General features: G+C 47.8%; 1 protein-coding gene across 2 annotated transcripts in view; it reads left to right on the plus strand.

The window, feature by feature from the left end:
• GMIP (GEM interacting protein) overlaps window positions 1-26,372 on the plus strand; it is a 104,766-nt gene that overhangs the window by 62,002 nt on the left and 16,392 nt on the right. For both annotated transcript variants that reach the window (XM_077262667.1, XM_077262668.1), the window contains 2 exons: window positions 206-343; window positions 9,792-9,982. In XM_077262667.1, coding sequence (XP_077118782.1) covers window positions 206-343; window positions 9,792-9,982 — 329 coding nt within the window. The remainder of the gene's footprint in view (window positions 1-205; window positions 344-9,791; window positions 9,983-26,372) is intronic.

Genomic DNA, 26,372 nt, shown 5'->3' on the forward strand with positions numbered 1-26,372 from the left:
CTGATTTTCTCCTGTGACTACCGTCTGAATGAGCCCTCCCTACAGATTACATGTGATCATTGGGGGTCCCAGTAGGGAGAAACTTTGTGATCAGCCGATTGTCGTAAGACCCTTCTACTGAGAACTTGGTTGTGTGATTGCCTTTGGTTGACTATTTTCGAGTGTATTAATGTCCCACTTCCTGGGCTTTCTCTTCCCATCTCAGGCACACGAGGCTGAGGTTATGTACAAATCCTGTGTGACAGACGCGAATGTCCGCAGTGACCAGCAGGAGAAGGTCCGCCAGAGAATAATATCACATATCAGGAAACTCATTAACCAGGGGGACCAGGTGATGAAAGAGGTATGTAATGTAAGGCCAAAAGTATGGTGTTTGAAAAGGTAATGTGGAAAGTCTGCAGGAACTGAGCCACCGCATCCCAAAAATGTGGTACATGGAGTTCTTGCAGCGATTTCTTATTGATGGAGGCTACCAAAAACATCCCAAGGCCTCCTGAATTCATGGAAGAATCATTGAGACATTGCAGAATCTTTATGGAGCGAGGAGTTGCCAAATTATAAAAAGTTGGCAGCTATGATTTAATGAGATCTTGTCATTATGATGATTCTATTCAAATATGAATATCAATATAATGCCCTAATTAAATGAATCACAATTAATAATAAAATTATATCCACCCTAAACAGGGACTATGAAGCAGTGGTCAAAAATGTGTGACTTTTTAGCTCCTGTAAAGCTATAACTCTTGAAGCATCTGTACCCCTCCACAAAATTTGTAACCAACCCACCACCCTCCATGTGCTATTTAAAATACTGATGTATTCTTCTGTAACGGTATAGAAGCAATGGCAGGATGGAGAAAACAGAAAGGGAACAAAAAAAGTTAGTACGCCACGATGAAGATCCTAAATATATGTCAGGGTAGTATGTAAACAGGTCACGGTATGCAACACGCAGAAGAGGACAAGGACGCAACCAACTTAACTGTCTCTTTTTCTAATGTGGGTATAGGGTTGGGGGGTATTAACAAAAGGGAAATAGTAGGAGCGCAGAATATTTACAGTATTCAATACAATGTTGTTATCAAACACACAAGAACTACAGTGAATTCTCTATGATATCTGACTAATCACTTATGAGAACAATATTCACAATCTTGAGGGTATTAATGCAATGTTCCCCTTTAGTGATACAGGTCCTAACAGGAGGTCTCTGGTTCTTCCCACTAGGACGCAAGTCCTTCTGACAAAGTCAATCAATGCTTTCTGAGCCCCTCTCCCACTGGCCAGTCCCCGTCCCATCTGCTGCACTACCCTAGACTGAACCCTGTACCATACGTCAGTGCTGGAAGTGACAGCCCGGCTAACTTGCGCTTCCGATTCACTGCTGCGGATGCCCACTTCTAAATCGGGATCCTCATCGGGTCTTCAGTGTTTGACCTGCGACAGTTGTCTTTCGGGCCTGGATGGAGGAGGGCTGGGTTCCGGGTCTTGACTGGCATAGTCTGATTCGCGGGTCTTGACTGGCGCAGGTCTTGAGCCTCAGGTCTCGATCCCCGTCAGCAGCCGGGCAACAACTTGCTGGTTCAGACCTCCTTTCAGGCTATGGCGTCTCGGCCTCAGTGTACCTCTCCACACACTTCCTGCTCGTCTCACTGCTTGGTGCCAAATCTCTTCCCAACTTGCCGCTCCAGCTACTTGTACCGAGGAACTGCATCACAACAGTCGCCTGACCCGGTTTCTCGTCTAGGCTTGTTCTTCCCGAAACTCATTCTTTTCCTGTTGGTTCTGCAGGGTTCTAGTTAGATAACAATTGGTAGCCTTGAGACATGAATGCTGCATAGCGCCAAGGAACCTTATCTTATATGGTACACTCTTACAGGTATCTACAGACACTTGTGAGAACAGGTTCTTCTTTATTTTACATGTCTTAAAATACAGTGTGTTTGGGGGTTGTACTTCCCCTTTATCAAGTGATAGAGATACACGCAAATCCTGAGGTTCTTGAGCCTGATACAAGTGTCTTACAAATTTCACTTGTTCTCCGGCATTGGTTTCCACCACTTTGGTTTTCACTTCTTATGTAGCCGGGAACTTTTAGATCTCCTCATACACCAGGATCTGGGTGCATTAGCTATCTCTTAAATGCTACAGTTGGACCCCTTGTCTATTAGCGGTTAGTAAGATATGATGGGAGTTGTAATTTTGAAACAGTTTAAGTGCCACAGGTTGCAAATCACTAGTCTGAAGCATGAAAAGCTTAAGATATGACTGAAATAGAGGAACATCCTCCTAATTAGTTTCCAACCATGATACCACACTATGGCTGCCTTCCTCCTGGCACTCTAGAAAATTGCAGTTACTGAAGAGTAGGAAGAAGTGTTATATTTCTTTTAAAGAAGACCAGGTCAAAAGTGTCTAGTTTTTGCGCTTATTTTATTCTCGCTGCTCCCCTGAATATTTCATGTATTTTCTTGTTCAAATCTGCCATACGGTTCCAGAGATGTGGGCCATTATATTTAGTGCTAATTTTCATTGTCTCTACCAAAAGAGTGTGTCTCAAAGAGTAATAATGCAGAGCAGCCTAAAGACACACCCCAGAGGATCCTGTGAGCCAAGCCAAGTAAAGACCAAAAGAAGTAGTACTAGAAAAAAGTCTTTGTTTTTGGAAGCATCCCTAAAAGACAGTGTCCTTCATGGGGGACACCAACAACTACCCTATCCCTACTGTCATATTGATGGTTCTGTCATGTCGGACGCTGTTCAGACCAGGTCGTTCGACAGACAGCGGTAATTCCGCTTTTGACCACTATGTGCTCATTGGCGTCGGCTAGATTTTATCTAGCTCAGAGGCGTAGCTAGGGTTTCAACTTAGGGGGGCGAAACATCTGAGTGGGCCCCTAACCAGCTAACCCCGATTACAGCTACGGTTGCGCACTCTAATTGTGAATATAGGGGAACCTCAGAATATGACCGCACTGTTATTGATAATAAATCTATATACAAAAACGAATGTTGACTTTACCGCCATATTGTGACCATATGCAACTTTGATGGTCACAATACTCTGAGTGCCCCTATAACAACGATGCTTAAGTGCCCACTTAACATTTATTAATGTCCCCTAAGTTCCCCCATGTACTCCTCCATTATACACAGTATGGTGAGCTTAAAGCTTCCCTATACACAGTCTAAGGCCCCCACAGCTCCCCTATACACAGTATGATGTTCTCACTGCTCCCCTTTACACAGTATGTTCCCACTGCTCCCCTCTACACAGTATGAGCCCAATGCTCCCCTATACACAGTATAATGCTGACAGAACTCCACTATAGAAAGTATAATGCCCCCCAGAGCTCCCCTATATACAGTGTAATGGGCCAACAGCTCCCATATGCACAATATGCCTTCACAGTTCCTTATACACAGTATGATGGGCCCGCAGCTCCCTTATACACAGTATGATGGGCCCGCAGCTCCCTTATACACAGTATGATGGGCCCACAGCTCCTTTATACACAGTATGATGGGCCCACAGCTCCCTTATACACAGTATGATGGTCTGCAGCTCCCTTATACACAGTATGATGGGCCCGCAGCTCCCTTATACACAGTATGATTGGCCCGCAGCTCCCTTATACACAGTATGATGGGCCCACAGCTCCCTTATACACAGTATGATGGGCCCGCAGCTCCCTTATACACAGTATGATGTGTGCACAGCTCCCTTATACACAGTGTGATGGGCCCACAGCTCCCTTATACACAGTGTGATGGGCCCGCAGATCCCTTATACACAGCGTAGTCACTATTTTGTGGCACTGCTGCAGTGCCGCGGCTCAAACTTGTGAGCGCAGCTTCTGACTGGCAAGAAGTGAGAAGCTGTGTCACAGGCGCTCAATGTAAGACTATGAGGCTATGTGCACTTGTTGCGGATTTACCGCGGATTTCCTGTGTTTTTTGTGCAGATTTCACCTGCGGAATCCTATACAGGAGCAGGTGTAAAATGCTGCGGAATCTTCAAAAAGAATTGACATGCTACGGAAAATACAACGCAGCGTTTCCGCGCAGTATTTTCCGCACCATGTGCACTGCGGATTTCGTTTTCCATAGGTTTACATGGCACTGTAAACCAGATGGAAAACTGCTGTGAATCCGCAGCGGCCGATCCGCACCGTGTGCACATAGCCTGAGAGTGAGAAAGAGGCCAGAACGAGGCTCCCATAGATTCACATTGATTAGTGACCTCTGCGCTGCTCCAGGAAACACTGGAGCCTCGGACAGGACACAAACTGCAGGAGACGGAGCCGAGCGGAGACTAAAACAGATGAAAACGCCAGAAGGCGAGTATCAGACAGAGGGCAGGGGACGGGGATTTTCAGCACCGCTCCAGCAATGAAATAAAAAATAATGCTGGAGTGGTGCTGTAAATGTGATGCAGCTCTTGGTTACTGTATGCGGGCTCCTTATACTAATACTCATAAAAGACCCAGGTGGTCCGTATCAAAAGCCCCCGACCCCCCCATCTCCAGCCTCCCCAGACAGCAAATATTATGTGATGGAGTACATATAATATCATAACAAAACATTATAATATTCAGCCCCCAGTGACCTGTCCCCCTCCCCCACTTCAGCCCCAATGCCCCCATCATCTCACATCCACCCCTCAGTGCTCTGACCCCCCTCACCCACCTTCTGCCCTCACAACCCCCAAATGGTCTCACATCCACCCCCCCAGTACCCTGTCCCCCCTCACCCACTTTCAGCCCCCCAATACCCCAACGGTCTCACAGTCACATACCTGAATTGAATAAACATAATAAGTTCCATCCCCACTGATAAAGTTTGCACTGCTGGCAGGACCAGGAAGTGAAATGCACGGTGTGCACTAGGACCCAGCGTGCCTGAGCCAATCCCAGCGTGCACAGAGTGAAGAATGCTGCAGCCGGGGGAAAAGCTTCATGATCAGGTCAGACGGGCGAAACCATTCACTGCAGGAGGGAGACTCTGCAGCCGCCACTGTGCTAATAGCCAGCTTGCAAAATCTCTGTCAGACGGGAGCAGACATTATACTGCTCTGCTCCTATGCGGTGTTCTGCCTCGTCACAGAAGTGGCCCTGGCTCCCAGTGGGCCCCTTCATGTGACAGGGCCCGGGGCGACGGCCCCCTCTTCCCCCCCAGTAGCTACGCTACTGATCTAGCTGTTCCGGGGTTAATTTACCTGATCCTTGGATTGGAAGCTGGGCCATGCCCATGGCCTTTAAATAGTTCTCCTGAACATTGGGCGTCGCCGATTATAGCTTCTGTCTTGTGCGTTGTTATCTCGGTCTGGAGTGGAGAGCTGGTTGTTGGAGATTCGTTGCTGGTGGTGTATTTTCCTTTGTCTTATTTACTCCTTCCTATATTTGTATTTATTTTGCCCTGCACATTTATAGTGTATTCCTGAGTGACTGCGGCGTGGTGTATATTTTCCTTTATCCTTGTCTGTGCTAACTGTGGGTATTGGTGTATTACCTCTTCACTGGGTGGTGGGCGGAGGTTTCAGCCTAGGGTTGAAACAGGAGTCAGGGTGAGGTTATAGGCCTGGACATGCACACCATCAGTGTAAACTCCAGGTAGAGGGTCAGTCAGGATTTCCCTAGTCTGAGGGAAACTGCAGGGGCCCGGGTTATTAGCTCTCACTCACCTAGTCTCCCCGTGACATTTTCACACAGTTGCTATTTTTTGAGTGACCTAGTCACTAGGATGGCATGGTTGGGAGACATTGACTTAAGGGATTACTAATAAAAAGAGGTTTTGTAGAGCCAAGAAGCACAAAACTTTTTTTATTATTGTACAATATTTTTTCATGAATACTGGGAATTGACATAACAATAGCAATCATAAAAAAGCAGCAAAAATCACTGTGACAATACTAGCTGTTGCAAATCTAGTATAAAAGGCAGAAGTATATGAGGCCTTAGTTTCTATCTAAGGCCCTGGATAGGGAAGGGATGAGGATAGCACTAGTCATCCCCACTACAACTAAAGACAGCAAGGGTGAACAAGCGAAGGGATACACTTAGCTTGAGAAGACCACCGATATATCATGCCAGCAATCCTCCTAGAGAATGCCTTGAAGACAACTGCTAGTACTTCCAAACACAGAGGAAAATTGAGCTACCACCAGCGCTCTGCTGAAGGAACTGAGGGTATTTCAACCTTCAGCAAGGGTGTGTCATTAGCAGCAGAAGGTGGAGGTGACTGATAGGTCCTAGAGGGAGAAGGACATCACTCTACAACAGAGATGTAAACATGAAGACGGGGCTTGCAGAGCTAATTGTAATGACCTTCTACGGCCGGATCCAGGATGACTGTCTTTCACACCTGACATACCCGTGACACACTGTGCATGCATTGTCACTTGCTGTAGTCAAACCTAGGACAAGCTTGTTTGTATTTTAATTTCTTGTGCTTGTGCCACCAAATCTCTAGTAAAGCTGCCGCAATCCCACTGCCTGCCCGAACTATTTCCATATGATCTTCAGAGTTGTCGTCAAGGAACAAAACATGAAAATACTCTTGAGCAGAATTTGATAGTCCTTCTTATTACAGTGATTACAGTGAAACCTTTTTCAAGATGAACACAAATAGTCTTCTCAAAGAAGAAGGACTTTGTACATACAGTATGATATAAAAATATTGTCAAAGAATCAGGTCTAGATCATGGGTGATCTTCTCAAAGAGGTGATCTTAGATCTAAAGAGAAAAAGTCCAGGTCCAAATTACCGTATTCAAACAATTCCATTCTTGATCATAATGGGGTTAGGAGACTTAAGCCCTTCCATCCTCTGTGGGCTAATATTCTGTTTTCTGTCCCAGCTCTGTAACTAAATACCATAGCTAAAGCAAATGGGGCTTGTTGGCACTTGCCTTGGGCAGCCAGTATTGTTCTGAATTTTGAAACTTGGGGCATCCTGGAGAAAAAGGGGGCATCATTTGTGAACCGTGCCCGGATCATTGGCAATGGGCATTACTGGGAGGTTTGGGAATGTTCCTGGGGTCATGACTTAAACATCTCTATTCACGTATTTATTCTCTGTTTATTATTGTGAGTGCAAATGATCCCTTTTGGGACTTGTAGGACACTGTAGATAGCTGGCGCCCCATCACCCTAGAAATCAACATTCGTCACACCTTACCAGTGATGGCTATGTGATCTTCTCACATGGATCTATGTCAGCAGAAAATTTTTGGCTGAAATGTTGCTTTAACGACACCACATGACAGAGAAGGAAGTGTCTATCTGTACAGAAATTACATCCTTCCCTAAAAAAAGATCATTACCATGTTCTTTAGTAATTTTGCTCTTAGGATCTATCTAAACCCTATTTCTGATGCACATTGCTTACAGCTCTATGTATTTAAGGGAATCTTGTTCGCTTTAAGGCCTATGTGACAACAGTAAGGAGGGCCAGTGTTGTCACCCATGTATTAGTTACAGCAGTTCCAGAAATTTCAACGGTTGATATGTGGATTGGTCTTAGGTTATATATCATCAAATCATTAATTAGTATCTTGTCTTATACATATGCATTGGAAGTGAGTATCATATCAGGGGGATCTGGTGATAGTTAAAACCGGATCTGGTATCCGAAATCATGTATCATCAAATCATACTGTGTCCTGTGTATATGCACTGTGAATCAGTATCATGCTAAGGGGATCCGGACATACATATTTATAAGTAATCTTGAGGAACACTTTTTTATGCCTTAAAGCACTATAGCACCTTAATATATTTTTTGCCCTCAACCGCCTGATAAGGGACAGGGTAGAGGATAGCCGTCGAGGAGCGGGGGCGCCATTGGCGTACTGAAATAGGGTGTCAACCTCCGCTGACAGGTAGGGGCAGGATAGATGCAACCAGAGATCTGCCACCTTATTAATGTGGACTAAACAAATGATTGGGGTTTTCTATGTATGATTAAGGCTACTTTCACACTAGCGTCGGGCTCGGCCCGTCGCTGTGCGTTGGGCCGACGTTCCCGACGCTAGCGTTGTCTCCGCCGCACAACGGGGGCAGCGGATGCATTTTTCCAGCGCATCCGCTGCCCCATTGTGAGGTGCGGGGAGGTGGGGGCAGAGTTCCGGCCGCGCATGCAACGTTTTTTGCTCCCGACGGTCCACCACTGCACGACGCATCCGTCGCACGACGGGTGCGACGTGTGGCAATCCGTCACAATGCGTCGCTTAATGTTAATCAATGGTGAAAAAACGCATCCTGCAAACACTTTTGCGTTTTTGCGGCAAAACGACGCATTGTTATGGAATGCAGTTAACGCTAGTGTGAAAGTAGCCTAAGACAGTCTTATCCCATCTTATTAGGGCCCGTTAGGGGTAGGAGGGACAGTCGACGGTGAGCGGGGGCGCCATTTGCGCAGGTGTTAGTGTGCCAACCTCCGCTGGTAGGTAGGGTGCATATAGTGGAGTGCAGGGTTAGGCACCACCCTGGTCTTTCCTATGGTATGTTGTTGTCTTGGTGATGGTTTGTGTAGTGCACCAATTTTGGCTTATAGACTATAAGAACGAGCTCACTGATGGATTCTTAGAACTCATTCTGCAACCTGCAATGTGCAAGGAATCAAATAGCTTTAAAAGCCAAACCGTGCAACGTTTTTAATTAAACCAAATAGCAAAAATTATTTTTAGCCTAAAATATAGTCACTTAAAGAGAGACTGTAAAACCAAACTGATAGTATAACTAAGCACATTACCTTGTAGGGGATGTAGCCCCTTATAGAAATCTCACTCTTAGTGTTATGAGTGCTGACTTCTTTCTGAAGAAACTGAAGTTTATTCATATATACTAATTACGGAGCTTGGTGCACCCTGGGTGCGGCCAAGAGGCCTGGCGCACCATCTGCTTCTTCATGCCCCATCTGATTGACAGCACCGACTTTCCGAGAGCAGGCGCTCACGGTAGAGAAAGCTTGTGCTGTCAATCAGCAGTGATGAACGTAGGACATGAAAAACCAGTAGGGGGAATGGTGCACCAAGCCTCTTGGCCACACCCAGGGTGCACCAAGTTCCGTAACTAGTATGTTTGATTAAACGTTCTACAGAATGAAGGCTGTAATTAGAACACTAGGGGATCTTTCACACATCATTGTTTTTGGTATTTTTTGCACATTGATCACACACCCAATGTGCCTTTTCTCAAGACATGTCCTACTTTGAACCCTGTTGCAAATCAAGCCCATCAATGTAAATCAATGACCCCATGAAAAAAATTGGATATCACTGATGTGTCAGCCGTGCGCTCTCCATACTTAATAAAAGAAACTAAGAAATTGTCTTTATTCGTATGAGAAACAGAGATGCAAAAAGGGATGGTAAAAACTGACACGAGAATCAGAAATGGATCCAGAACCCAGCTGAGTCCATGTTCGGCAGGTATTGTAATGAGCGGGACACGTACACAATAGCTGCCGATCATGGAAGCATCTTGGCGGGAGTGCTAGATCTTACCACCATCACCTTCGATGCGGGCGACCCCCGGAAAGCACCTTTCAAGAAATAGTTTTGTTAAATTTGCCGAGCTGCAGTAATATTACATGTTTTTCTTAACTATATTTTGAATGAATATGTGTAAGTGAAGCATGCGCCTCATTTTAATGCTTTTACTGTAGAGAACTTTTCTTGCATCTCGTTCCTTCCATCTCCAGAGCTGAACTTTAGCCTGTTTTCAAAACCTGGTACTGCAGAGATATTAACCTATAAACCCCCTTTTTTTTCCTATTTTCTGGCAGGTGACGCAGAACCTTATGCGTATGAAGCGCTCGCAGTGTGAATCTGTGCCCTCCGGATACGGCAACTTGCTCAGCCTGTGCGAACCATATGAAGTTGGAGATCGATATCTTCAATTTATCTTGACTCTACCAAGAAAGTACATAGAGCCTGAAAAATACACTTTTGTGGAGCACACCCCTACAAGCCAAAGGTCAGGTCACCATATGGTTATTCCTGTATATAGCTTCTAGCTAGTTGGGGGGGACATGGGTTAGTATTTCGGTACCATTCCCCATGGGTTAGAATCAGGATCGGCCCGCTCACAACAGTAACTAAAATGTGCAGATGGATGGGGAAATGACTGCTATGTGATCCATGACTTATGGAAATTACTATTAGGTGTCAACTAGAATAATGCTACAGCAACAGCGACATCTACAGGCTTAACTGATGTACAGCAAGTCCGCACAATTTAGAGTAACGTGTCTCTTGGCACTGACAAGTTGCCCACCATGGGTGCTCGGCTTACAGCACTAGTGAATAGGAAATAGGGAACTAATATAGGGAATTGGAACACAACCTGCTGGGTTCTACTACAGATTGCAGGGGATCCCAGGCTCCCATCGAAAAGACAGTGTTAGGGTACCCAAATCCAAAAAATAGGTTAAACCGCACCCTATGTCCCTTATAGCCTTCCTAGGCCTGTGGACGCAAGTCCTTGCCAGGGGGTCAGCCCAGCTAAAAAGTCTAATCCATAATGTAAAAAAGAGGACAGCGCCACAACGGTCAGTGATAAGAAAAAAACTTACAGCTTTAATCTGCCAACTGCGGCGACGTTTCGGTAAACCTGCGCTCTGCTCTCACTGTACGGCTGCACTCAGAGCAGGAAGCAGACGGCAAGGGACCTGAAGGACACCGACGGGTGAGTATGTACTGTTTGTTTTTTTACGTTTACGCTGGTAACCAGGGTAAACATCGGGTTACTAAGCGCGGCCCTGCGCTTAGTTACCCGATGTTTACCCTGTTACCCGGGGACTTCGGCATCGCTCCAGCGCCGTGATTGCAACGTGTGACCGCAGTCTACGACGCTGAAGCGATGATTATATGACGCTGCGACGTCACGAATCGTGCCGTCGCAGCCATGAAAATTTCAATGTGTGACGGTACCCTTAGGTTTACCTGGTGAGGTGGATCCTCATAGCCCAAGTTCCATGTGGGCACACGGGTAACGGGCAACGGTGCAGCATGTAGGTGAGGCACACGGGAAACAGGTTGCAGAGGTCCTGGAGACCACAGGTGGATAAGACACTAGGACTAGGTAGCAGAGGTCCTGGAGACCGCAGACAGCTAGCAGAGATCCTGGAGACCGCAGACAGGTAGCAGAGATCATGAGAGCGCAGACAGGTAGCAGAGGTCCTGAGAGCGCAGACAGGTAGCAGAGGTCCTGGAGACCGCAGACAGGTAGCAGAGGTCCTAAAGACTGCAGACAGGTATCAGAGGTCCTGGAGATTGCAGACAGGTAGCAGAGATCCTGCAGACAGCAGACAGGTAGCAGAGGTCCTGGAGACCACAGACAGGTAGCAGAGGTCCTGGAGACCACAGACAGGTAGCAGAGGTCCTGGAGACCGCAGACAGGTAGCAGAGATCCTGGAGATCGCAGGTGGACAGGTAGCAGAGGTCCTAGAGACTGCAGACAGGTAGCAGAGCTCCTGGAGACTGCAGGCACACTGTACTCTGGAGCACTTAGAAGTCTTAACACCAAAACACAGATGTTCGTCTTGTTGGGCCTTATATAGGCTCAGGTAGATGATCACACTGGATCACACAATGCCATGTGCAAAGCTGACATGGACTGTGACAGGTGTGTAATGGAGCGCCCCCAGACGCAGGGCCGCGGGGTACTCGGTACCGGGCCTCCCTGTCTCAGTTCTGGGGTTGTCACGGTGGCTAGACCAGGTCCGTGACCCTGCTAAGGGGCGTCCAATGAAAGGTGTAGGTGGTGGTGCATGGTGCAGGTCGCGGTGAATAACGAGGACACAGGGTTGCAGTCTCTTTACCTCTTTACTGAAGGCTTCAAGATCCTCAATCTGGAGTTAACAGGGCTGTCTGAGAACGGCCGGTCCGATGGCACCTCCAGAGTTCCCTTTGCAGGTGGAAATCTGTGCCTACCTTCTAGCGCCTGTGTGTTGTAGTACTTCCCTGCTGAGCACCACGGGATAGTCCTCACAACTGTTGTGTCTGTTTCTGATGTTCTTTCCCACAACTTATGTCTGTTCTGATGTTCTTCTCCGTCCCCCAGATGATATGGCTAGGACGCACCCGTATGACGGGTAGGCCTGGAGTTCTTCCGGCGCCCTAGTGACGCCCCTCTCCCACAGTTGCCCCCTATGTCTGCTTAGGTGATTTAGGTGACACAGCCAACCTATAATTAACTGTCCTGCCGTTGTTTGAAGTAATGCTTGGAGCCCAATACTTCCTTGGCGTTCCGGCCACCGGCTACGCGCCTCAGTAGGATGTTGCCTCGATCTTACGGCACGACTCCTACTGGTATTATCTCCGTTTTGCTATGATCTCGTTTCTCACTCTTCACAATAAACATCGCTTCTTGTCCTTTCTTGAGATACCGCCGCGATGTAGTGCAGGCGCGGTTTCTTAACGTTCTGTCTTGTTCGCCAGGCCTCTGTCAGGATCCCACCCCTGACAGGGACCCCCCCCCTGAATCTTCCCCTGCAACACCCTCTGCCACAGGATGTTGCCTGGTTCCAACCCAGTCAGCTTCTGTCTAACTTTCTATCCAACCCCCAGTTTTACCAAATTGTGAGGAGTGGCCTAATACATAGTGCCCTTTGCTCCCCCTGGAGGCTAGACTATGAAGTGTATTGGTGTCTGTGATACCTGGTCAGGTGAACTCCTTAGGTGCCATCAGCCGTACAATCACTCCCCTTAGCGGCGGAGCATCAGTACTGCAACGATCAGGACTCTGGGGCGCTGCACTCCCCCCCGGTTAAACCCAGTACTCCCGGACTGGGAAGAAAACAACAATACATGTCAGCAAAAGACATACAAATTTTTGAAATGCTTCCCTTTATGGGAGGTGAGGACTCTTAAACGTTACAAACAAAACATGGTTAAATATTTTAAATAACACACTATAAATAACTTTTTTTACCCAGCCGGGTATTCTACTAAGTGCAAATTCTGAACAATAATTTAACTTTGCCTCTAAGGATGTATAAGCTGGATCCACTAAAGGCTTACTATAAAACTCCTAAAATATAAATTAACTTTTCTTCATTTCTCTCTTCTAAGTGCAACACCTTCTTCTGAATTTCTGATTTGTCTTACGCAGGACCGCCTGTCTATCTGCCCAGGCCTACTGCCTCTTTTCTTAGCACAGGAACACTGAACCATCTCTCTATGGCTCCTAGGAGGACTCACCCACTAACCCCTACGGGTTCACTTCCTGTCCTCAATTTCTAGCAACGTTATCAAACATTTTCTATAACTAACTAGCTGGCTACATATAATTTGCTATGTAAAACATTATTACTGTTCACTTTCTCTTAAGGCAACATTGTAGACTAAGTGCAACTGGTGAACATCCCCTTTAAGAGGGAACCAAGTCTCTTTGAGGTAGTGCAACTGCTTAAGTTGCAAGTCCGTGTAAGGCAGGAACTCCTGTACTGTCTCCAAGAACAGTTTCTTCGCAAAGAGTTCTTTTTCTTGTAAAACCAGTAGAGGGCACCCTTAATAGGGTGCAAACTATTTACATTACAGTTTGTGAACCATTCACCGTCCATGATTCGGTAGTCTTTTCAAAATAAGGGGGTGTAACGGAGCAAAAAGGAAAACAAAAGCAAAAATAAAAAGTAATAGGGATCCCGGGTAAACAAAGGGATCCCCTTAAGAACAACCCTGGTCGGGTACTAGCAGCAGAAGACACAGAAGATGAACAGTTAACTATTTACAGTTTGTAGAACTTTAGGGCTTCATTCTTACTGATCAGGAGGTGGCCTCCTTGTCCCAGACAGGGGTCTGGGTGGCCACCGTTTTAGTTCCAGCGCCAGCTTGGGCACCAGTTACCTCCGCGGCCAGTCTTCTGGCCACCACAGCGGTGGTGGTAGCAACAGTGCAGGTGGTGGTCTTTACCACGGTGCAAGTTGGAGTAACCGCCGTGGTCTTGGTAGTAACGGTGGATCGGTCGCAGGAGGGCGTCTTCACCACAGGGGACTGTTTTGCTGGCACCTTGGTTGGGGGTGTCATGGGGTCCTGTCTCTTGTGGACATTCAAAGCGAACCACCCCTTCTCCCCAAAGTGCCGGGTGTAGGTGACTTCGTCCCCTGGGTAGAGGTCCCGGTCCGGATGACCTTCCCTCAGGTGGGACTCGACATCCCTTCCGGTTAACAAACACCTCGGCGTACAGGCCCGGCTCTTTAATAAAGCCCCAGCCTCCACAGAGCTTAAAGGCGATGACGATGCCCTGACTGCGCGGGGCCTGATGAGCGGCGGGGTCCTTCACGGCTAAGTCTTTTTGGTGATGGGCCTCCAGCCCGGCCTTGTACGCCTTCTCCCGCTTTTCCCACTGCCGCTCTAGCTGGGCCTGATATTCTTCCCAGCTGAGGGCCTGCACCATCTCTCCTTCTTGGGTCGCCACCCCAGGGAACCCCATAAAGTTGGACCCGGGGTTCACCCAGCGGCACACCGTGCGCTCGGCATAGACCCCGCCCGGCAGGGTGACTGGCGAGATCGGGGCCTTAAGAAGGTGCTCCACGCCGGTGGGCTGGTCCCAGGGAAGGAGGTGCTGGAGTCGGTAGGTCCCAGGGGGAGGTGGCGCTGCAAATGGGCCTATCAGCAGGTCCTCTGCTAATGGGGCAGGGTCGGCGGGCTTACCGGCCGGTGCAACGTCCTCCCTCGCGGCTGGTTCCACTGGCGGTAACATCGGTGGAGACGTCGGCAGCAATTCGATCAGCGGTGCGGGGACTGAGGTCGGGGACCCCTCCGCTGGCGTCTCCTGGGGTGCGGCCTTGGCTTCCACCCGTAGCTGGAGAAGCTGTTCAATTAAGTCCTCCATCTCGAGTTGCAGGAGACCCACTTCGGCTGCGGAGACGGGACCGCTACGCTCCTCCGGGTAGCTGAGGGAGTTCTTCACTTCAACCCCACACTCTGGGTCTGAGCGGTCGGCCATCGCATCCTCCACGTGGGTCGCTTCCTGGTCTTTTTCCCGCTCTCTCCGTCGTGGGCGGTTTCATTTCCGTTGTCTCCGCCCTCCATTAAGGATTAGGAGACGGATCTCAGCTGCTGACGGACACGTCCTCAAGGTACAGAAATATTTAGACTGGGCGGACATTGTCTTTCGCGCTCTCCAACTTGCCTACGCCCACTTCACGCCCCTCTTCTTCTCCTGTGCTCTTCTTAGCGCTATGATGGCGGCGGTTTTGGCGGGAACTTTTGGCGGCAAGTGGCAATCCACAGTCTTTGCAATAAGTCACAGTTCAAGCACAGTAAATCACAGTTCCAAGGCACACATGACCTGATTCTTCAGGCTTAAGTAGATCCTGTTCGTGATGCCAAGTTTGGAGCGCCCCCAGACGCAGGGCCGCGGGGTACTCGGTACCGGGCCTCCTTGTCTCAGTTCTGGGGTTGTCACAGTGGCTAGACCCGGTCCGTGACCCTGCTAAGGGGCGTCCAATGAAAGGTGTAGGTGGTGGTACGTGGTGCAGGTTGCGGTGAATAATGAGGACACAGGGTTGCAGTCTCTTTACCTCTTTACTGAAGGCTTCAAGATCCTCAATCCGGAGTACGGTTAACAGGGCTGGCTGAGACCGGCCGGTCCGATGGCACCTCCAGAATTCCCTTTGCAGGTGGAAATCAGTGCCTACCTTCTAGCGCCTGTGTGTTGTAGTACTTCCCTGCTGAGCACCACGGGATAGTCCTCACAACTATTGTGTCTGTTTCTGATGTTCTTTCCCACAACTTATGTCTGTTCTGATGTTCTTCTCCGTCCCCCAGATGATATGGCTAGGCCCCCCCCGTATGACGGGTAGGCCTGGAGTTCTTCCGGGACCCTAGCGTCGCCTGTTATGACCCCAATGGCGAGGGTCTCAGAGATATCAGCAAGTCTGCAAAGTACAAAAATCCAGCTCATAGGGCAGTGGTAACTGGGTTGACGATATATCTACTCCTAACGCCAACCCTAGAAGTAGCCGGGGAACATGCCTACGTTGGTCGCTAGATGTCTCGCGCCAGCCGGAGAGCTAACTACCCCTAGAAGAGGAAAACAAAGACCTCTCTTGCCTCCAGAGAAAGGACCCCAAAAGTAGGATACAAGCCCCCCACAAATAATAACGGTGAGGTAAGAGGAAATGACAAACACAGAGATGAACTAGGTTTAGCACAGAGAGGCCCACTTACTAATAGCAGAATATAGTAAGATAACTTATATGGTCAACAAAAACCCTATCAAAAATCCACGCTGGAGATTCAAGAACCCCCGAACCGTCTAACGGCCCGGGGGGAGAACACCAGCCACCCTAGAGCTTCCAGCAAGGTCAGGATACAGATAATATACAAGCTGGACAAAAAATGCAAACAATAACGAATTGCAAAAAGCAAAAAAGCAGACTTAGCTTAATCAAGCAGGAACCAGGATCAGTAGACAAGAGCACTACAGATTAGCTCTGATATCAACGTTGCCAGGCATTGAACTGAAGGTCCAGGGAGCTTATATAGCAACACCCCTGACCTAACGACCCAGGTGAGCATAACAGGAATGACTGACAAACCCAGAGTCAAATCACTAGTAGCCACTAGAGGGAGCCAAAAAGTAAATTCACAACAGTACCCCCCCCTTAGTGAGGGGTCACCGAACCCTCACCAAGACCACCAGGGCGATCAGGATGAGCGGCGTGAAAGGCACGAACTAAATCGGCCGCATGCACATCAGAGGCGACCACCCAGGAATTATCCTCCTGACCATAGCCCTTCCACTTGACCAGGTACTGAAGCCTCCGCCTGGAGAGACGAGAATCCAAGATCTTCTCCACCACGTACTCCAACTCGCCCTCAACCAACACCGGAGCAGGAGGCTCAGCAGAAGGAACCACAGGCACAACGTACCGCCGCAACAAGGACCTATGAAATACGTTGTGAATGGCAAACGATACCGGAAGATCCAGGCGAAAGGATACAGGATTAAGGATCTCCAATATCTTGTAAGGACCAATGAATCGAGGCTTAAATTTGGGAGAGGAGACCTTCATAGGAACAAATCGAGAAGACAGCCATACCAAATCCCCAACACGAAGTCGGGGACCCACACCGCGGCGGCGGTTGGCAAAACGCTGAGCCTTCTCCTGTGACAACTTCAAGTTGTCCACCACATGATTCCAGATCCGCTGCAACCTATCCACCACAGAATCCACCCCAGGACAGTCAGAAGGCTCCACATGTCCCGAGGAAAAACGAGGGTGGAAACCAGAGTTGCAGAAAAATGGCGAAACCAAGGTGGCAGAACTAGCCCGATTATTAAGGGCAAACTCAGCCAACGGCAAGAAGGTCACCCAATCATCCTGATCAGAAGAGACAAAACACCTCAAATACGCCTCCAGAGTCTGATTAGTTCGTTCCGTTTGTCCGTTAGTCTGTGGATGAAAAGCGGACGAAAACGACAAATCTATGCCCATCCTACCACAAAAGGATCGCCAGAACCTGGAAACAAACTGGGATCCTCTGTCCGACACAATATTCTCAGGAATGCCGTGCAAACGAACCACGTTCTGGAAGAACACAGGAACCAGATCAGAAGAGGAAGGCAGTTTGGGCAAAGGAACCAGATGGACCATCTTGGAGAAACGATCACATATCACCCAGATGACAGACATGCCCTGAGACACCGGAAGATCCGAAATGAAATCCATAGAGATGTGTGTCCAAGGTCTCTTCGGGACAGGCAAGGGCAAGAGCAACCCGCTGGCACGAGAACAGCAAGGCTTAGCTCGAGCACAAGTACCACAGGACTGCACAAATGACCGCACATCTCTTGACAAGGAAGGCCACCAAAAGGACCTAGCCACCAGATCTCTGGTGCCAAAAATTCCCGGGTGCCCTGCCAACACTGAGGAATGAACCTCGGAAATGACTCTGCTGGTCCATTTAGCAGGCACAAACAATCTGTCAGGTGGACAAGAGTCAGGCCTACCAGCCTGAAATCTCTGCAACACATGTCGCAGATCTGGAGAAATAGCTGACAGGATAACTCCTTCCTTAAGAATACCCACAGGTTCAGCGACTCCAGGAGCATCAGGCACAAAGCTCCTAGACAGAGCATCGGCCTTCACATTCTTAGAACCTGGTAAATACGAAACCACAAAGTCAAAACGGGAGAAAAACAATGACCAGCGGGCCTGTCTAGGATTCAGGCGTTTAGCAGACTCGAGGTACATCAGATTTTTGTGATCAGTCAAGACCACCACACGATGCTTAGCACCCTCGAGCCAATGACGCCACTCCTCAAATGCCCACTTCATGGCCAACAACTCCCGATTGCCCACATCATAATTTCGCTCTGCCGGCGAAAACTTCCTAGAGAAAAAGGCACAAGGTCTCATAGTAGAGCAACCAGGGCCTCTCTGCGACAAAACGGCCCCTGCCCCAATCTCCGAAGCATCCACTTCAACCTGAAAGGGAAGTGAGACATCAGGCTGGCACAAAACAGGCGCTGAAGTAAACCGGCGCTTCAACTCCTGGAAAGCCTCCACGGCAGCAGGAGCCCAGTTAGCCACATCAGAGCCTTTCTTGGTCATATCCGTCAACGGTTTAACAACGCTAGAAAAATTAGCGATAAATCGACGGTAAAAGTTAGCAAAACCCAAGAACTTCTGAAGACTCTTAACTGACGATGGTTGAGTCCAATCATGAATAGCTCGAACCTTGACTGGGTCCATCTCCACAGCAGAAGGGGAAAAAATGAACCCTAAAAAGGGAACCTTCTGTACACCAAAGAGACACTTTGAGCCTTTAACAAACAAAGAATTTTCACGCAAAATCTTGAAAACCATCCTGACCTGTTCCACATGCGAGTCCCAATCATCAGAAAAAAACAAAATATCATCCAGATAAACGATCAAAAATTTATCCAGATACTTCCGGAAAATGTCATGCATAAAGGACTGAAAAACTGAAGGTGCATTAGAGAGCCCAAATGGCATCACCAAGTACTCAAAATGACCTTCGGGCGTATTGAATGCGGTTTTCCATTCATCTCCTTGCTTAATGCGCACAAGGTTGTACGCACCACGAAGGTCTATCTTGGTGAACCACTTGGCACCTTTAATCCGGGCAAACAAGTCTGACAACAACGGCAAAGGATACTGAAATTTGACAGTGATCTTATTCAAAAGCCGATAGTCAATACAAGGCCTCAAAGATCCGTCCTTTTTAGCCACAAAAAAGAATCCCGCACCAAGAGGGGAAGAAGAAGGACGGATATGCCCCTTCTCCAGAAACTCCTTGATATATGAACGCATCGCGGTATGTTCAGGTACCGACAGATTAAACAGTCTTCCCTTAGGAAACTTACTGCCTGGAATCAAATCTATTGCACAGTCACATTCCCTATGAGGAGGCAGAGCACTGGATCTGGACTCACTGAATACATCCTGATAATCAGACAAATACGCCGGAACTTCCGAAGGCGTAGAAGTAGCAATAGACACGGGCAGGGAATCTCCATGAATTCCATGACAGCCCCAACTTGACACTGACATTGCCTTCCAGTCCAAGACTGGATTATGGGTCTGTAACCATGGCAACCCCAAAACAACCAAATCATGCATCTTATGCAGAACAAGAAAACGTATCACCTCCCGATGTTCAGGAGTCATGCACATGGTAACCTGTGTCCAAAACTGCGGCTTATTTTCTGCCAATGGCGTAGCGTCAATACCCCTAAGAGGGATAGGATTTTCTAATGGCTCAAGAACAAAACCGCAACGCTTGGCAAATGACAGATCCATAAGACTCAGGGCAGCACCTGAATCTACAAACGCCACGACAGGATACGATGACAGTGAGCAAATCAAAGTTACAGACAGAATAAACTTAGGTTGCAAATTACCAATGGCGACAGGACTAACAACCTTAGTAAGACGCTTAGAGCATGCTGAGATAACATGTGCAGAATCACCACAGTAGTAACACAAGCCATTCTGGCGTCTATGAATTTTCCGCTCATTTCTAGTCAGGATTCTATCACATTGCATTAAATCAGGTGCCTGTTCAGATAACACCATGAGGGAATTTGCGGTTTTGCGCTCCCGCAACCGCCGGTCAATTTGAATCGCCAGGGCCATGGAATCATTCAGACCTGTGGGAATGGGAAAACCCACCATCACATTCTTAATGGCTTCAGAAAGGCCATTTCTAAAATTTGCAGCCAATGCACACTCGTTCCACTGGGTCAGCACGGACCATTTCCGAAATTTTTGGCAATACACCTCAGCCTCGTCCTGGCCCTGAGACATAGCCAGCAAGGCTTTTTCTGCCTGAATCTCAAGATTGGGTTCCTCATAAAGCAAACCGAGCGCCAGAAAAAACGCATCAATATCAGCCAATGCCGGATCTCCTGGCGCCAGCGAGAAAGCCCAATCCTGAGGGTCGCCCCGTAAAAAAGAAATAACAATTTTCACTTGCTGAGCGGAGTCTCCAGAGGAACAGGGTCTCAGGGACAAAAACAATTTACAATTATTCCTGAAATTTCTAAACTTAAATCGGTCTCCGGAAAACAGTTCAGGAATCGGTATCTTAGGTTCTGACATAGGATTTCTGGTAACATAATCTTGTATGCCCTGCACACGAGCAGCAAGCTGGTCCACACTTGTAATCAAGGTCTGGACATTCATGTCTGCAGCAATCACAAGCCACTCAAAGGTAAAGGGGAAAAGAAAAAAAAAAAAAAAAATGAGAGAGAGAAAAAAAACTCAGAACTTTCTTTCTTATAATCCCACTTCATCAATGCATTTAACATTTAGTAAGGGCCTGGCAAACTGTTATGACCCCAATGGCGAGGGTCTCAGAGATATCAGCAAGTCTGCAAAGTACAAAAATCCAGCTCATAGGGCAGTGGTAACTGGGTTGACCATATATCTACTCCTAACGCCAACCCTAGAAGTAGCCGGGGAACATGCCTACGTTGGTCGCTAGATGTCTCGCGCCAGCCGGAGAGCTAACTACCCCTAGAAGAGGAAAACAAAGACCTCTCTTGCCTCCAGAGAAAGGACCCCAAAAGTAGGATACAAGCCCCCCACAAATAATAACGGTGAGGTAAGAGGAAATGACAAACACAGAGATGAACTAGGTTTAGCACAGAGAGGCCCACTTACTAATAGCAGAATATAGTAAGATAACTTATATGGTCAACAAAAACCCTATCAAAAATCCACGCTGGAGATTCAAGAACCCCCGAACCGTCTAACGGCCCGGGGGGAGAACACCAGCCACCCTAGAGCTTCCAGCAAGGTCAGGATACAGATAATATACAAGCTGGACAAAAAATGCAAACAATAACGAATTGCAAAAAGCAAAAAAGCAGACTTAGCTTAATCAAGCAGGAACCAGGATCAGTAGACAAGAGCACTACAGATTAGCTCTGATATCAACGTTGCCAGGCATTGAACTGAAGGTCCAGGGAGCTTATATAGCAACACCCCTGACCTAACGACCCAGGTGAGCATAACAGGAATGACTGACAAACCCAGAGTCAAATCACTAGTAGCCACTAGAGGGAGCCAAAAAGTAAATTCACAACAGTACCCCCCCCTTAGTGAGGGGTCACCGAACCCTCACCAAGACCACCAGGGCGATCAGGATGAGCGGCGTGAAAGGCACGAACTAAATCGGCCGCATGCACATCAGAGGCGACCACCCAGGAATTATCCTCCTGACCATAGCCCTTCCACTTGACCAGGTACTGAAGCCTCCGCCTGGAGAGACGAGAATCCAAGATCTTCTCCACCACGTACTCCAACTCGCCCTCAACCAACACCGGAGCAGGAGGCTCAGCAGAAGGAACCACAGGCACAACGTACCGCCGCAACAAGGACCTATGAAATACGTTGTGAATGGCAAACGATACCGGAAGATCCAGGCGAAAGGATACAGGATTAAGGATCTCCAATATCTTGTAAGGACCAATGAATCGAGGCTTAAATTTGGGAGAGGAGACCTTCATAGGAACAAATCGAGAAGACAGCCATACCAAATCCCCAACACGAAGTCGGGGACCCACACCGCGGCGGCGGTTGGCAAAACGCTGAGCCTTCTCCTGTGACAACTTCAAGTTGTCCACCACATGATTCCAGATCCGCTGCAACCTATCCACCACAGAATCCACCCCAGGACAGTCAGAAGGCTCCACATGTCCCGAGGAAAAACGAGGGTGGAAACCAGAGTTGCAGAAAAATGGCGAAACCAAGGTGGCAGAACTAGCCCGATTATTAAGGGCAAACTCAGCCAACGGCAAGAAGGTCACCCAATCATCCTGATCAGAAGAGACAAAACACCTCAAATACGCCTCCAGAGTCTGATTAGTTCGTTCCGTTTGTCCGTTAGTCTGTGGATGAAAAGCGGACGAAAACGACAAATCTATGCCCATCCTACCACAAAAGGATCGCCAGAACCTGGAAACAAACTGGGATCCTCTGTCCGACACAATATTCTCAGGAATGCCGTGCAAACGAACCACGTTCTGGAAGAACACAGGAACCAGATCAGAAGAGGAAGGCAGTTTGGGCAAAGGAACCAGATGGACCATCTTGGAGAAACGATCACATATCACCCAGATGACAGACATGCCCTGAGACACCGGAAGATCCGAAATGAAATCCATAGAGATGTGTGTCCAAGGTCTCTTCGGGACAGGCAAGGGCAAGAGCAACCCGCTGGCACGAGAACAGCAAGGCTTAGCTCGAGCACAAGTACCACAGGACTGCACAAATGACCGCACATCTCTTGACAAGGAAGGCCACCAAAAGGACCTAGCCACCAGATCTCTGGTGCCAAAAATTCCCGGGTGCCCTGCCAACACTGAGGAATGAACCTCGGAAATGACTCTGCTGGTCCATTTAGCAGGCACAAACAATCTGTCAGGTGGACAAGAGTCAGGCCTACCAGCCTGAAATCTCTGCAACACATGTCGCAGATCTGGAGAAATAGCTGACAGGATAACTCCTTCCTTAAGAATACCCACAGGTTCAGCGACTCCAGGAGCATCAGGCACAAAGCTCCTAGACAGAGCATCGGCCTTCACATTCTTAGAACCTGGTAAATACGAAACCACAAAGTCAAAACGGGAGAAAAACAATGACCAGCGGGCCTGTCTAGGATTCAGGCGTTTAGCAGACTCGAGGTACATCAGATTTTTGTGATCAGTCAAGACCACCACACGATGCTTAGCACCCTCGAGCCAATGACGCCACTCCTCAAATGCCCACTTCATGGCCAACAACTCCCGATTGCCCACATCATAATTTCGCTCTGCCGGCGAAAACTTCCTAGAGAAAAAGGCACAAGGTCTCATAGTAGAGCAACCAGGGCCTCTCTGCGACAAAACGGCCCCTGCCCCAATCTCCGAAGCATCCACTTCAACCTGAAAGGGAAGTGAGACATCAGGCTGGCACAAAACAGGCGCTGAAGTAAACCGGCGCTTCAACTCCTGGAAAGCCTCCACGGCAGCAGGAGCCCAGTTAGCCACATCAGAGCCTTTCTTGGTCATATCCGTCAACGGTTTAACAACGCTAGAAAAATTAGCGATAAATCGACGGTAAAAGTTAGCAAAACCCAAGAACTTCTGAAGACTCTTAACTGACGATGGTTGAGTCCAATCATGAATAGCTCGAACCTTGACTGGGTCCATCTCCACAGCAGAAGGGGAAAAAATGAACCCTAAAAAGGGAACCTTCTGTACACCAAAGAGACACTTTGAGCCTTTAACAAACAAAGAATTTTCACGCAAAATCTTGAAAACCATCCTGACCTGTTCCACATGCGAGTCCCAATCATCAGAAAAAAACAAAATATCATCCAGATAAACGATCAAAAATTTATCCAGATACTTCCGGAAAATGTCATGCATAAAGGACTGAAAAACTGAAGGTGCATTAGAGAGCCCAAATGGCATCACCAAGTACTCAAAATGACCTTCGGGCGTATTGAATGCGGTTTTCCATTCATCTCCTTGCTTAATGCGCACAAGGTTGTACGCACCACGAAGGTCTATCTTGGTGAACCACTTGGCACCTTTAATCCGGGCAAACAAGTCTGACAACAACGGCAAAGGATACTGAAATTTGACAGTGATCTTATTCAAAAGCCGATAGTCAATACAAGGCCTCAAAGATCCGTCCTTTTTAGCCACAAAAAAGAATCCCGCACCAAGAGGGGAAGAAGAAGGACGGATATGCCCCTTCTCCAGAGACTCCTTGATATATGAACGCATCGCGGTATGTTCAGGTACCGACAGATTAAACAGTCTTCCCTTAGGAAACTTACTGCCTGGAATCAAATCTATTGCACAGTCACATTCCCTATGAGGAGGCAGAGCACTGGATCTGGACTCACTGAATACATCCTGATAATCAGACAAATACGCCGGAACTTCCGAAGGCGTAGAAGTAGCAATAGACACGGGCAGGGAATCTCCATGAATTCCATGACAGCCCCAACTTGACACTGACATTGCCTTCCAGTCCAAGACTGGATTATGGGTCTGTAACCATGGCAACCCCAAAACAACCAAATCATGCATCTTATGCAGAACAAGAAAACGTATCACCTCCCGATGTTCAGGAGTCATGCACATGGTAACCTGTGTCCAAAACTGCGGCTTATTTTCTGCCAATGGCGTAGCGTCAATACCCCTAAGAGGGATAGGATTTTCTAATGGCTCAAGAACAAAACCGCAACGCTTGGCAAATGACAGATCCATAAGACTCAGGGCAGCACCTGAATCTACAAACGCCACGACAGGATACGATGACAGTGAGCAAATCAAAGTTACAGACAGAATAAACTTAGGTTGCAAATTACCAATGGCGACAGGACTAACAACCTTAGTAAGACGCTTAGAGCATGCTGAGATAACATGTGCAGAATCACCACAGTAGTAACACAAGCCATTCTGGCGTCTATGAATTTTCCGCTCATTTCTAGTCAGGATTCTATCACATTGCATTAAATCAGGTGCCTGTTCAGATAACACCATGAGGGAATTTGCGGTTTTGCGCTCCCGCAACCGCCGGTCAATTTGAATCGCCAGGGCCATGGAATCATTCAGACCTGTGGGAATGGGAAAACCCACCATCACATTCTTAATGGCTTCAGAAAGGCCATTTCTAAAATTTGCAGCCAATGCACACTCGTTCCACTGGGTCAGCACGGACCATTTCCGAAATTTTTGGCAATACACCTCAGCCTCGTCCTGGCCCTGAGACATAGCCAGCAAGGCTTTTTCTGCCTGAATCTCAAGATTGGGTTCCTCATAAAGCAAACCGAGCGCCAGAAAAAACGCATCAATATCAGCCAATGCCGGATCTCCTGGCGCCAGCGAGAAAGCCCAATCCTGAGGGTCGCCCCGTAAAAAAGAAATAACAATTTTCACTTGCTGAGCGGAGTCTCCAGAGGAACAGGGTCTCAGGGACAAAAACAATTTACAATTATTCCTGAAATTTCTAAACTTAAATCGGTCTCCGGAAAACAGTTCAGGAATCGGTATCTTAGGTTCTGACATAGGATTTCTGGTAACATAATCTTGTATGCCCTGCACACGAGCAGCAAGCTGGTCCACACTTGTAATCAAGGTCTGGACATTCATGTCTGCAGCAATCACAAGCCACTCAAAGGTAAAGGGGAAAAGAAAAAAAAAAAAAAAAATGAGAGAGAGAAAAAAAACTCAGAACTTTCTTTCTTATAATCCCACTTCATCAATGCATTTAACATTTAGTAAGGGCCTGGCAAACTGTTATGACCCCAATGGCGAGGGTCTCAGAGATATCAGCAAGTCTGCAAAGTACAAAAATCCAGCTCATAGGGCAGTGGTAACTGGGTTGACCATATATCTACTCCTAACGCCAACCCTAGAAGTAGCCGGGGAACATGCCTACGTTGGTCGCTAGATGTCTCGCGCCAGCCGGAGAGCTAACTACCCCTAGAAGAGGAAAACAAAGACCTCTCTTGCCTCCAGAGAAAGGACCCCAAAAGTAGGATACAAGCCCCCCACAAATAATAACGGTGAGGTAAGAGGAAATGACAAACACAGAGATGAACTAGGTTTAGCACAGAGAGGCCCACTTACTAATAGCAGAATATAGTAAGATAACTTATATGGTCAACAAAAACCCTATCAAAAATCCACGCTGGAGATTCAAGAACCCCCGAACCGTCTAACGGCCCGGGGGGAGAACACCAGCCGCCCTAGAGCTTCCAGCAAGGTCAGGATACAGATAATATACAAGCTGGACAAAAAATGCAAACAATAACGAATTGCAAAAAGCAAAAAAGCAGACTTAGCTTAATCAAGCAGGAACCAGGATCAGTAGACAAGAGCACTA

This window comes from Ranitomeya variabilis, chromosome 5, assembly GCF_051348905.1.
Source record: "Ranitomeya variabilis isolate aRanVar5 chromosome 5, aRanVar5.hap1, whole genome shotgun sequence".
In the NCBI taxonomy this organism is placed as follows: domain Eukaryota; kingdom Metazoa; phylum Chordata; class Amphibia; order Anura; family Dendrobatidae; genus Ranitomeya; species Ranitomeya variabilis.